A 14,497-nucleotide genomic window follows, 5' to 3' on the forward strand; every position below is an offset into this window, starting at 1 on the left:
TAACTAACCCATTCCTGTACTCTCCATTCATGAGGGCAGAACCCTCAAGTGTGAATCACCTCTTAACAGTCCCACCACTTAATACCACTCAATGACAGTTAGATTTCAACATGACTTGAAATTCCACTCCTGCCGCCCCAAAAAGTTCATGTTCTTCTTACATATAAATAGTCTTTCTATCCCAACAGTCACAAAAGTTCTAATTCTAGAGTTTCAGCTAAATCAGTTATAAGTAAGATTCAAAGCATGACTCATTATAAGGCAAATGTCTTCTGGTTGTGAGTCCCATAAGATCAAAACCTATTATCCACTTCCAAAACGCTGTGGTGGAACAGGCACAGAATTGACATTCCTATGCCAAAAGGGAGAAATCGGTAATCAGAGGTAACTGGTCCTAAGTAAGTCCAAAAACCAACAGGAAAAACAACATCAGGTCCTTAAAGTTAGAGAATAATATCCTTTTACTCAACATTCTGCTTCCTGAATACAACAAAATAGGCGTAGGGCCTTAAAAGCTACAAGCAACCCCACCACCAGGGCTTTGCTAAGCTCAGTTCATACAGCTCTCACAGGTTAGAGTCACTCATTGTTAGTCCGACAGTTCTGCAGCCATTGTCATAGTAGAATCTTTGTGGCAGCTCTCATCCCATGTTTCCACTCAGCATTGCCTTCGTAGGAGCTTTCTATGGCAGCTTCACCCTAGGTATCCAGACTTTTTCTCTTTTTTTGGAAATCTAAGTGGAGGAACCCATATCCTATAGTTCTTGTATTCTGTGCACCTGCAGAATAACACCATGTGGATGCTACCAAGTCTAACTGCTTGTGCCCTCCAGAGTGGCAGCCCCTCCTAAACCTGGGCCCACTTGAGCTATTACTGGGCTTCTGAGGAATACTGCACTGGAATATAAGAGTAGAGTTCTAAGGCAGGCCTGGGCAGTGAACCCGTAAAGTGTAGCCTTGGGACTATCACCTGAAACCATTCTTTTTCTCCCAAAGTTGATGTCAGCAGCAGCCTTAAAGATTTTTCAAATTCCCTTTGGGGTCTTTCTTTCAATATCTTACTAAATAACACTTGATTCCTTTCTAGTCATATTAATTTCTTTAGCCGATTATCACTAGGCTGTACCCTTAGTATTCGCTCCTTGAATATGTTTTTTTTTACTCTTTACATAATCAGGCTGTGAATCTTTCTATTGTTTCCATCTGCTTCTCTCTTAATTATAAATTCCATCTTTAAGTCATTTCTTCCCTCTCACATCTTATTGTATGCAGTTAAAAGTAACCACACAGCAACTTGAAAGCTCTACTGCTTAGAAAGTTTTTCAGCCAGGTAACCTAGGTCATTGCTCTTAAGTATTTCATTCCATGGAGTCCCAGGAAATGAACACAATTAGCCAAGGCTTCTGATACTCTAAAAAAGAATAACATTTACTCCAGTTTCCAATCTTGTTCCCCGTTTCTGTCTGAAACCTCATCAGAATGGTTGTTACTGTCCATATTTTTACCAATATCCTAGTCATGACCAATTAAGTAAATGCTAAGAAGATTCAGATTATTCCTACAGATCACCTCTTCTGAGCCCTTGCCAGAATTGCCCTTAATGCTCCGTTCACAACAATACAATATTTTTCTAGCCTGCTCCTTTGAGTTCTTCCAGCCTTTACCCATTACACAGTTCCAAAGCCACTTCTATATTTTCTGGTATTAGTTATAGCTACAGCCCAACTTCTGGGTACTGGTTTTCTTAGTTTGTCTTCTGCTACTGGAATACCACCAACTGGTAATTTATAAACAATAGAAGTTTATTTGTCACATAGTTCTGAAGTCTGGTAAGTACAAGAACATGGGGCCAGCATCTGATGAGGGTCATCTTATGGTGGAAAGATATCACATGGCAAGGAAGCGTGTGAGATCGAGAGAAAAGGGGACAAAACTCTAGCTATTACTAACCCATACCTGCAGTAATGGCATTAATTAATTCATGAGAGCAGAGCCATTATAACCTAACATCCCTAAAAGATCTCATCATTACAAGAGCAATTAAATTTTAACACAAGTTTTGGAGGGGAGTTTCAAATCATAATGGTATTGTTTTCATTGCAAAAGAATCACTTTAATGAGAATTTAGGCTACTATCAAAGGAAGTATTTGAGAATTAAATGCATTGAATATATTGGCAGAGAAAGATTTTTCAACTGAAAAATGATTAAGTCTAATCTAAAATCAAGGTGTTACAAAAATCTTCCAAGTTTATCTGTGTAGAGAGCTGGCAGATAAGAATCCAAGGGAAATTGTTGAACATGATTCTGATCCTGCCAATTTATTAATTCATGGTTTGGCTAGGATGCAGGAACCTGAATATATTTATTCTTCTGAAGCTTTCATGCAAAGAAAAAAATAATAGTGTCAGAGTTTGTTTAGGAGACATTTATTTAGTGAGAGAATAAACATGAAGGAAAGAGAGACACCATAATATGTCAGTATTTCTCATGTAGCAATTCAATATCTAAATGTTGCTGTTAGGAAATTTATAATCAAAATAATGATTTAACATACACATTCTAAAATTTTATATTAAGGATCTAATTGAATTATTTGTCTCTGTAAGCTTCTGCCTCAGTGGAACTTTTTAAAAGGAATATTCTCTGTATCAATAAACTAAGTGATTTCACTCTATAAAAAAGATATCTTCATGTACATGTTCACCACAGCATTATTCACAATAGCAAAAACATGGAACCAACCATACTGCCCATCAAAAGAGGACTGGGAAAAAATATGGTACAAATACACGCTGGAATATTATGTAGCCATAAAGAAGGACAAAATTATGAACCTCACAGCAACTTGGATGGACTTAGAGTCTATAATACTGAGTGATCTATTACAGAAACAAAGAACTGAGTATCACATGTTCTCACTCATAAGCTGACCTCGAACAATTATGGTAATACTATAAGAAAAAGATTGACAGTTGTAGCAAACAGCTGGGGGGCGGGTGGAATTGGCAGTAGTGGAAAACTGCCAGGGGAGGGGGAGCATATCTCATCAACAAGAGTACCTGCATAATGAACATTTGTATACCTAACCCTGAATTGTACCCCACATCTTTAAAATAAAAATTATTTTAATGTGGTATATATACACAATGGAATATTACACAACCATAAAGAAACAAAGAACTGAGTACCACAAGTTCTCACTCATAAGCGAACCTTGAAAGATTATCATAATACTATAAGAAAGGGATTGGCAATAGTGGGAAACTGCTGGGGAGGGCACACCTCATCAACAATGGTACCTGCTTAATGACTATTTGTATACCTAACCCTGAATTGTACTCCACATCCTTAAAATTTTAAAAAAATGTTTTAAAAAAGAAGCTAAGTTTGAATAATATACATGATTACAAATGTACAAATTCATTATTTTTTTTTAACTCACATATCAAACTGGCCTTAAGAATGAAGGGTTTTTTTTTTGTTTTTGTTTTACTAATCATACCACTTTTTGCCTCGTATGAGTGTTTTTGGTCATTCTATTTGGAAATCAAGACTGATGATACTCCACACATCAAGAGAATTTGATTAAAGTTTATTACTCAAACAGAGACTCCTGGAAAGAACAGAGGGGGCCCAAACAGATGCAAGTTGGTTGGGCAAAACAGAGTGTGCTGAGTCTTCTTAGTGACTAGATGGTGGGGCTGAGGAAAAATTCCCACTCACGTGGACTGGAGATTTGAGAGGCTTAAATTTCCCACAGGTGTCAAATAAGTAGTGTAGGATGACTTTTCTTAATCATCCTATATAGATGTGAGACACAGCTGAAAGGGAAGACAAGTCTTAAAAAGAAGTCAGCAGCCAACTTCACAAATGAGGTCAGGCTCTTTATTACAATGGGAATATTCTAGTGATAAAAATTTTAATTACATTCATGTAAATACAAAATGCTTATATTAAGGACATGCGATATACACGTTACAAAGCTGTATGCTGCTGCACAGAGTACAAGCAAACAAAAGAACAAATTTCTGTCCCTGAATGAATTTATATTCTCATGATAGAAATGAGACAGAAGAATTTAAAAAATGCTACAGTTGGCATAAGTAGTGTAAGTGTCCAGTAAAAGGGGAGGTGACTGTTTCTCAGGTACTCACATGCTTAGCTTTATAATTTAGTTCATGAATTAGAAGAACATGTGCCTTCTCATTTTTCTTCATTTTAAATAATTAGAGGTTAATTATTAAATGTTTTTTCTCCCATATTATCAGAACTCTCATGCCATTGTTATTTATATAGATTTTGTAGATTATTTTTTAAAGAAGTATAGTTTTTAAAATATTGAGTTTTTCCATTTATAGATATAGAATCTCCCAATATAGTCAGCTTTTTTAACCCTCATCAAAGATTTACAGTGTTCGCCGGGCTCAGTGGCTCAGCCTGTAATCCCGCGCCTTTGGGAGGCTGAGGTGAGTGGATTGCCTGAGTCCGCAGGTTCGAGACCCACCTGGGCAGGCGAAACCTCATCTCTACAATAAATCAAAAATTAGCCGGGCTTGGTAGTGCGCGCCTGTAATTCCGGCTACTCGGAAGACTGAGGCAGAAGGATCACCGGAGCCCAGCAGGTTGAGGCTGCGGTGGCCGGGAGTGGCCTCTGCACTCCAGTCTGGGTGACAGAGTGAGACTGCAACTCAAAAAAAAAAAGAAAGGAAGAAATTTACAGTGTTCTTCACACAAATTTCCATTCCTAAAATTGTATAGGGTCTGTGAGTGTGTGTGTGTGTGTGTGCACTATCATGAATGAGATATGTTCTATTATATTTCTAAACTAGTTATTGTAGGTGTATATTGAATATATTAATGTTTAATATATTTTGTGACTAACTTGATCAACTTTTGAAATTTATTTACTGGTTCTCATATCTTTCTTTGTAGATTATTCTCTTGTGTTTTTCAAGTAGAAATTGATATCACAGGCAAACAAAATTAATGTTCTCACTTCAATTCTAATGTTTTATGTCTTGACATAAACACAAAAAAGCAGCATAGAAATACCACATGTATTATACTTCTAAATATATGAAGGGTATTTTTGAAGAGAGAATTTTTGAAAAAATAGAATAGAGAGTTTTCTATTTTTGTTTTACTATAATATTTACTTAATTTTTTTGAATTTTTATTAGTAACGTGCAATTTTAGGATAGCAAAGTACAAGAAAATTAATGTAACCTATTTTCCCCATTTTTAAGCAGGAGCAAACTGAATCTCAGGAAAATTAAATAAATTAGTAAGCATTACACAGAGAATTCATTTTAAACACCAAGATTTTTGGCTTCTAATGATATGTTTTGTGTGCCAGACCACTACCCTTTTTACTGTTCATGACAATAGTTTTTATTCATTCATGTCAAAATATCTTGACTAAAAGCATGCAAACCAAGAAATCATAGGAATAAACACCATGTATTCATATTATATAAACCCAGTAGCAGACAGCAGACACTCTCATTATTGTCCTGTTCGTTGTCCCCTTCGTGATATATCTATCCTTTAATAATTTACCTTTTCTAGTTTAAAAAATTATATAAACCATACCACAGCTTGGTTTCAACTTGGCTTTTTTTTTTTTTTTTTTTTTCCGCAATCTTTAGTTTATTATGAGAGTCTACATTTAATTGATATATATGTATATATTGGGGAGAGGAGTTTTCTTTTTGTGTAATTTAATTTGTTAATTTTATATAGCCTAGAGCAAGCTTTCAAACATTTAAAACTAACTAAATAAAAATCAATGAAAGTTGAACTGCCTTGGAAGAGAGTAGGAGAGGATTTCCACAGATAGACTCTCATCGAAATCAGTTCTTAGAACCACAGTTTGAAAACTACTCCCTTGGGACTTTTAGAAATGAATTTAACCAGTGCACATCTACCTTCTTTCTTACAGATAGTGGGATAGTATCATGCCCATGTAACATAAACAACCCATTGTTATTTACATGGCAATCATTTTTTTCTTAGTGTTAATATTCTTAATGATGAAACAATTTCCAAGAGTGTACTTTATTCATTCATTTATTAATCACTCTTTCAACAAGTGTTTATCAGATGTTTATATTGTGGAACGTATGGTGTAAACTCAATTATGGGATATCCAAAAGATAAATTTAGAGCTTAGAAGTGAATATTGACTAAACATACAAAATGCCATACTCTAAGACAAGAGACAAAAACAGCCTCCAAATGTGATAAATATAGGATTCTGCAAACTCTTCGAGAAGACTTTAAATGTTCTGTGGTACAAACTCAGATACCTAACACCTACTTCACAACCAAGGTACACAGTGAGCCTCTGTTCAGGAATTATCCTGTTGAGGAATTTCTCCACCTTCTTTTTTGGGAGCAACGTGAATCCAAAACTAGAAAGGTATAAGTTCCTTCCTTCAATTTGGGACAACTCTGAAGCATTATCTACCAACTGGCCCATTGGATCACCTGAGCTGATGAAGTATTTGAATCACAGCTTCACCTCTCTCTCTGTCCAACCTCTCTTCCTCACTCCCTTGCATATGCTTTCTTAGGAACTCTTCAAGTAAACTTCTGTATACAAGCAAATCTCCATCTCCAAGCTGTTTCCTGGGGAACCTGAATTAGAAAATAGATTAGAAATATTTGCATGGAACTGATAGAATCTTAATGGAAATTTGAAAACTAGCAGTCCTAGGATCTATAAAGCTATAGGAGGAAGATATTTCAGGTGGTGGAGTGCTGTAGCTGACATATCTATTTGAATAAATCATGTGTACAATGACAAAAGTTGACTAATTTACCAGTGCACAGAACACATAAAATTGTTTGGACTAGAAAGTGATTGAGAGAAAAAACATTCTTTTGTCAGTAAATGAAAGGCACCAAAGAAACTTTGGATTAAATGAGAACTGATTTTAGACTAATACCCTTACCACTTTTAATTTAAAAATCTAAGAAAAATGAAGAATGTTACATTTAAGAATTGGTGATTACACAAAAAACCACTGATCCTTTTTTTAATGTATTCACATGAGTAAGCCAACTATGATTTGATAGATCCAGTTTTTCACATTGGCTTAATTGATCAATTTTTGTTAAGTTCTTGTCATAATTATTTTCAATTCTGAATGTGAGAAAATAGAAAATATCAGTTTGTGGAATGTTTCAAATCTTTAAGTACCAATATATTTTCTCATATTGATGTATGTTGATCCATATTGATGTGTAACAGAGTTATCTTGATATATATTGATATCTGAAAGAGTATTTTGAAATGGCAAAATTATTTAAATTATACTGATTCTTATGTGGCAATTTATTCATTCAGCAAATGTTTATTGAATACTACCATATGCGATACTCTGAGATCACAGAATAAGAAAGGAAAATAGAAATATCAAAAATAATTACAAGTGTGATTTGTTCTTAAAAAGGGGAAACATCAACTGTTCTAGAAATATGTGATTGAGGGCCTACTTAGGCTTAAGAGGGACAGACAAGTGGAAATCTTTAGGATGTGTAGGCATTAGCTAAGAAAGGAAAAGAAAGTGTATTCTAGGAAGGGGGAAGGAAGACTATTTCATGCAAGGGAGATAGAATGTTTCTAGGCTTGGAGGAAAGAGAGAGTGGCACATTTAAGCATCTGAAATAAGCCCAAGGTGGCCAAAACAAAGAGGGAATAAAGATATTAGTTAAGAGAGCGAGAAAGATCATGAATGGTTTTGATAAGCTATGATAACATTTCTAAAATTTATTTGAGGGGCAAGGTGACACTGAACTATTTTCATAGAGTGGTAACATGTCAGATTATCTTGTGGCTGCCAAGTAGAGAGAATCTATGCTGTAACTGCCATTGGACAGACTGATCCGATGAAAGAACACTAATTAAGAGGCTAATGCTCCCTCAGAGGAGGCCTGGGTAGGGTGTGGGCCATGGATGAATAGAAGTAGATATCTTTGGGAGATACTTATGAGACTGAAATAAAATTTGGTGTCTTAATACAAGTGTGTGAGAAAGAAGAGGAAAATAATTATTCCTAGGTTAACAACTTAGACAAAATTACCTCTAATAAGTTATTTTAATTGGTTTTGTGGATTTTTACAAATTTTGCATACTTAGAGAAATTAAAACATATTCCTTTGCTTTTTGTGTAAAGCACTATATATCATTTAGAATTGACAAATCTGCAGGAGGGATTTTAGGAAAACATAATCTGATTTACCACAAACAGTATTGACTTAAATATAAGTTAGACTTTTTACAAAAATGTGTGCAAATAAACTTTTTGCCACAGGAAGATTTTAAAAATGGCATTTAAACCCTTGGAATAGACCTCTTGCTGATTCACCAGTGGACATTCCAGCTTCAGATCATTTGAATCCTAAAGTGGGTGAAGTAGAATAGATTTAATTTAATTCCGTGCAACACGCACGTTTGAGCAATCCACTATGATACATATGTTATATTGGACACATGGTTTACATAGTCGAAAGGAAGCAAATATGAGGCATGAGATGAAGGTTTCAGTTTGGGCTCCTCAATTAACTAGTTGTCTAAGCCTAGTGACTCTTTTTTTGGGGGGTGGGGTCGGAGTCCCACTATGTTGCCCACATTGGAGGGCAGTGGCACGCTCCCGGCCACCGCAGCCTCGACCCGCTGGGCTCCGGCGATCCTTCCGCCTCAGCCTTCCCAGTAGCGGGAACTACAGGCGCGCGCTACCACGCCCAGCTAATGTTTTTTTTAAATTTATGGTAGAGATGAGGTCTCGCCAAGTTGCCCAGGCGGGTCTCGAACCCGCGGGCTCAGGCAATCCACTCACCTCGGCCTCCCAAAGCCCCGGGGTTACAGGTTGAGCCACCGAGCCCAGCCTTCTAATTACTCTTAAGATGGAGGCAGCAAGACCAAAATGCTAGTAACATTCTACTTATATCTCAACTGGCTGCAAGTCTACATTGTGAAAGGCCATTTGAGTGTATATGTGTATATAAATGCATATCTATATGCACATCATATATATATACACATATAAATGTTACATGGCAATTCAAATTTTCCTAAATAGTTTACATAAATCAAGTTTTTTGTGTTTTTTGCACCCTGCAGCTTGACATTTATCTACCCATTATAATATTTCTTTGCTGGGTAGGAAATGTGTTATTTTTAATTCTGCCAGGGATTCTTCTCTCTGAACCTAACACTGATAAAATATGGAGGCATCAGGGCTTGGCACTGAGACTGCATCTCCCAGAGTGTTCCTTGCCTTGCTGGGCTCCTGATTATTTAACAGCATATCCTTGGTTACCAAACATGTCTGCAGGAACCTAGGAATATGTATAAGAAAATTTGGCAAGTATGGTAAATATTTGATTTTCCATATGATCCTTCATAAGTGTCTCTAAGTTGCAATTTCAAGAACAGGAAAAGATCCTTCAGTCTCATAAAACAGAGAAATAAAGTCTTAGTAGATATAGTTTTTTCACCTTTTTTCCAAATTTTCCTAGCCATGGAGAAACAGCAAACTTTTGCCTTTCAGAACTTATTCTCCAGTGGTAGATTATGCCTAACCTTTGATTCTCCTCTTTTCACTTTTCTTGTCTTCACTCTATATTTGATGTCCATTGGTATTTCTATATCTAGTGGGAAATCTAAACAAAATTTACTTGGTATTTTTATAGAGAATTACTCTGGCAGCAATTTTTACTACAAATTTAAAGGACATTTAGAAATTATTTGTATATGTATTTCATGCTGTCAATGTCCCATTAGCTTATTGTGTTTAGAATTTGCTGTATCACCAAGAGATATACAATTATACATGCACAAAGATGATGACCATTCATTACCACCTGACCAGTACACATTTTTACCCAGGCTTGTTTTCAAGGTTAATCTGAGGATAGATTTTTTTCTAAAAAAGCTTAAAAGCACTGAAATTTTCTAAGACTATACAAAGTTAGAGAGGTTAAGTCTAGGTAGGATAACAAAGGTCTTTGATTAAAGGGTTTATTTGCCTGAAATACTAACCTCTCAGACATACCTGACATCTTCAAGAGGGAAGGTTTTACTGATTATGCATATCAATAGCTCATTAAGAATATAGCATCAAGAAGATAAATTACAAAGTCAAAAAGGTGAACAAAATAAGAAGATAAATTACAATGTCGAACAGGTGAACAATGCAAATGCAAGTTTCCCAAATTATTGTTGTTGTTGTTGTTGTTTTTTGTATCTTGTTCAATATTAGTAAACTAAGTCACTCAATGGCAGATACAAGGGAAAGATAAAAACATAACCTAGAATGGCCATATTGACTGAGAATAATAATTTAGCACCAGAGTCGAGTGCTCAAATGTTCACATTTCTTAGGGGTATAGTATTTTTGCTATGTAGTAATCATATTGATATACAATATTTTTCCCTGTAAATAAAGTACCATAAAACAGAAATTTAAGATTCTGATATACTTAGGAGATATTATTCAGGTAAATGTGTGATTGAGGTTAAGAAATTCTCTTATAAAAATATTTTGAAATACTAATAGTTTTAACTTATGTGTAGTGATATAAGCTATATTTGTCCATCAAACTCCTACAATATTTGCCATTAGGAGATATTAATGATAAGATACACAGTACTTACCTCAGTCTTTAAAATCTTAAGTTGTATTTGGATATTTTGAATATTAATGCTGAACTAACACAGAGAATTGAATAGACCCACAAGAATCAGACATACAAGGAAGTACTCAAAAAACCCGGAATTATCTTTTGGAGCACGAACTCATTGGCATCAATGTATCAGCTAGCATTGTTGTGAGAGGCTGTGTTTGGCCTCAGTGATTTTTTTTTTTGAAATTCTTTTAACGCATTTTCCCATTTCATGATGGGTGATTTGCAAGTGCACCTGCCCACACCACGCTGTGTGTTTAGCAGTTTTTGACCAAAAAGGGCGTGACCCTCGTGCCCCACCCTCCCTATTTACCCTGAATGACGTTTTTTGGTTTGTTTCCCTGAAAAAAGTCCTCAAGGAGAAACGTTTTACCAATGTGGAAGAGGTGAGACAAAAAACGGCAAAATCATTAAAAGGCATCAAAATTGACCAGTTCAAAAACTGTTTTGAGCAGTGGAAACAGTTTCTCAATAGGTGCTTTACAAAGAAAACAGAGAGTACTTTGAAGGTAACTGAAATTTTAAAATGTAAGAATGAGCCGAGCCCGGTGACTCAGCCTGTAATCTCGCGCTTTGGGAGGCTGAGGTGAGTGTATTGCCTGAGCCTGGGGTTGGAGATCCCCCCTGGGCAACTTGGCGAGACCTCATCTCTACAATAAATAAAAAAAAATCAGCCGGGCATGGTAGCGCGTGCCTGTAATTCCGGCTACTCGGAAGGCTGAGGTGGAAGGATCGCCGGAGCCCAGCAGGTCGAGGCTGCGGTGGCCAGGAGCGGCCACTGAACTCCAGTCTGGGCGACAGAGTGAGACTCCAACTCAAAAAAAAAAAAAAAAGAATGAATGCACAATTTTTTATAAGTAAATTCCAGAATTTTTTGGAGTCCCCTCTCATATAACCACTATCAAAGACACAGGCAAGTAAGGGGCACAAAGAATAAAGTTGAAGCCTGTCTGCATGATTCCCCAGGTTCTTTCCTTCCCACATTGGAAATGCACATTTGGTCCCTAAGGAAGTTTTCACAAGTCTACCTGTCACAACAGAGAACATTTACATTATGAAAGATTTCAATTTTTACCCTAGAAAATATAAGGCTTCATAACATTTTCTGGGGAAACACAAAATATTAATCTGTAGATCCTGGATTTATTTACTACAATGTTTACTTAGTCTGGGATATGCTGCTAAGGTCTTTGCATAGATCAGAATTCTCCCTATTACCTATTTACTTCAAGTTCCAGTTGACAAGGACATTGGACCCCACTCCAAACCCCAGCTACTGTCCTATACATACACCAGTAAGAGGAGTGAGCAGATCTTAGACCAGATGCTTTGATCCCCCCCCAAGTACTAATCAATGAAATATAACTGAGTTGAAATTTGCAAAAACACTTGCCAAAGCAATCTAAATATTCAATATAGTAAAAAAAAAATTTACAAACTCAATAAAAAAAAATAAAAAACAAGACCATGCCTACAATTTCTAGAACTATAAAGCCTCAAAAATTAAAAAATTAAGTAATGATAAAGGTAATTATTGATGATAATAATAATAATGTTAACTAACTTCTCACCATATGTCAAGTATTCTTCTATAGTTTTTACATGTATAGTATTATAATAAGAATCATAATAATATTCTTGGGTAGGTTCTATTATTTTTCCCACTTAACAGATGTAGAGATTGAGGCATATGGAAATTAAATGACTTAGGTTTACACAACTAGTAGATTCTGATGCCACTGATGAAATCCAGGAAGTGCAGCATATGGTTTTGACAGATAAATCATATATGAAAAGAGCACAAACTTATGAACTCCAACAGGTTTTTAAATTAATAAAGCTAGATAATAAAAAGAGAAGCTGACTGATTAGAAAATAATAGCAGAGGATTAGTTTTGATGATTATTATTGCTACAAAAATAAAATAGGTTAACAATTGCAAATGAGAAATTAAGGTTAAAAAAATCAATCAATAATAGTTAATTAGACTCATTATGAACTTAGCATCAAGTGAAGTGCTACAAGGCACAGATAAAGCAGGCAATATAGCAGACAGCATAATGCCAGCCAAAAAAAGACTGAAATGGAGTTACAGAGTATGGCAAGTGAGATGTATTTAAATATCAACATCATAGATGTGATACTTGGAACAATTTACAAACTGAGATAATTTGTTGTCCAAATAAATGTCACTATCTGGTCGAAATTTTAAGTTAGACATATTTTAGTATTGAAGTGACTCAGAATGTGATTTTCATTAGTGAAATCCTAAATAATAAGAGAGCTGATAAAATAAGCAGAAAAAAATGATAAACAAGAAAGACAGAAGTATGACCTACATTGCCATCTGTTGGAAAAATGAACATCTGTCATGTTGAATGAAAGATGAAGCTTGGAAACTCCCAGTGAATCCCAACACCCAGAACTACCAGCTAAGAGCAAAAGCAGATTTCAAGCCTAATTTAGCTTTCTTTTATTTTTAATTTGGAAAATATGTTTAAAGAAGAGGCGGGGAGACCTCTAATAATTTAGAAACTATGGGTTCAAAAATTCCTAAGTATAGTTTTAGATCACATTTGAATGGAATTGTGCTGGAGCAAAGAACATTGTTGAAACTTGTCTGCAGAGTAGATTTTATACTTTTTAGAAGCATCTTGTTTTCTAACTAATGGATCTATGCAAGTCACACGGTATGGTGACAACAATTCTAACCTTAAACTTAGTCTCAGCTCTAACATGGTGTCATTCTGAGCAGTCATTTGACAATCTGGGTCTAAATGTCTTTGCCTGTATGACAAATGGATGAGATTAGATTAAGTAATTTCTAAAATTACTTTTAACTGTACTCTTGTACTTGCTGTGTACCTATTCAAAATAGCCTATTATTAATTGCCTGCTTGAGATTATTTTGTAGATGGAATGAGAATTCCTACAGTTTCCTTTTATGTCTTATTATTATTGTTTTGTTTGTACTTCTGAAATTTACATTAGTATCTGTTCTCTCCTTTAGGGTGGAGTTAATGGGTTGACTGGAGAGCTTGAATTTGGAGAAAATGGAGGCAATCCCAATGTCCACTTTGAAATTCTCGGAACCAACTATGGAGAAGAGCTTGGCAGAGGTGTTCGCAAAGTAAGACGAGACACACTGATAAACATGCTTTTTTCCTATACTATAGTTTTGCTTGATTGTTCTCCATGCAATATGATCACAATACACATTAAAGTCCATACTGCAGTTTGAAAGTGAAAGGAAAGAGGGAGGGAGAAAGGGAGGGAGAGAGAACTAGGCATTTAAATGACCTTTGACCTTAGATACTTACCAGAAGTATTAAGCAATATGTAAAATCTGTTTATACCTTTGAATCTTTTAAAGGGAAAAAAAGTAATCTGATGCTTGCCTTGGGAAATGGCATCAACTTTCATTCATTATAATAATAATTTGTATAAAGTAGTAAATTTTAATGTTGTTTTTTAACTTGAAACATACACAAAATCAGAATAAGAGCTTGGATACATTTTATATAGTAAGACAGAAACTCTGTTATAAAATGTGACATTACAGTATTGTAACTTTGATATGTATCTTATAATAAGTGGAAAAATTGTTTGCAAAGAATGAGCTCTTATTAAATAGTACTGATCACATGGAAGAGGAAGCCAAGTGTCAATAAAGGATGTTTCATGAAATACTGGGACAATAACTTTCTCAAGGAAAAATATTAAAGCCCTTGTAGAAATGACTTTTCTATAGTTTGGATTTGCCATTTTTATTTATTTTTGTTAGGAAAAAAAACTAAGGTAAT

At 35.3% G+C, this 14,497-nt stretch overlaps 1 protein-coding gene across 1 annotated transcript in view; it reads left to right on the forward strand.

Annotated features, from left to right (window-relative positions):
* The window catches only part of LOC110595294 (glutamate receptor ionotropic, delta-2-like), a gene marked incomplete at its 3' end in the record, with an annotated part of 33,780 nt that extends 19,956 nt beyond the window's left edge, over positions 1-13,824 (forward strand). Inside the window, exon 5 of the mRNA XM_021710480.1 lies at positions 13,705-13,824. Coding sequence (XP_021566155.1) covers positions 13,705-13,824 — 120 coding nt within the window. The remainder of the gene's footprint in view (positions 1-13,704) is intronic.
* Between the last annotated feature and the right edge of the window lie 673 nt (positions 13,825-14,497).

Source organism: Carlito syrichta, unplaced genomic scaffold (genome assembly GCF_000164805.1).
Source record: "Carlito syrichta isolate Samal-C Ts95f unplaced genomic scaffold, Tarsius_syrichta-2.0.1 Scaffold289181, whole genome shotgun sequence".
Lineage (NCBI taxonomy): Eukaryota > Metazoa > Chordata > Mammalia > Primates > Tarsiidae > Carlito > Carlito syrichta.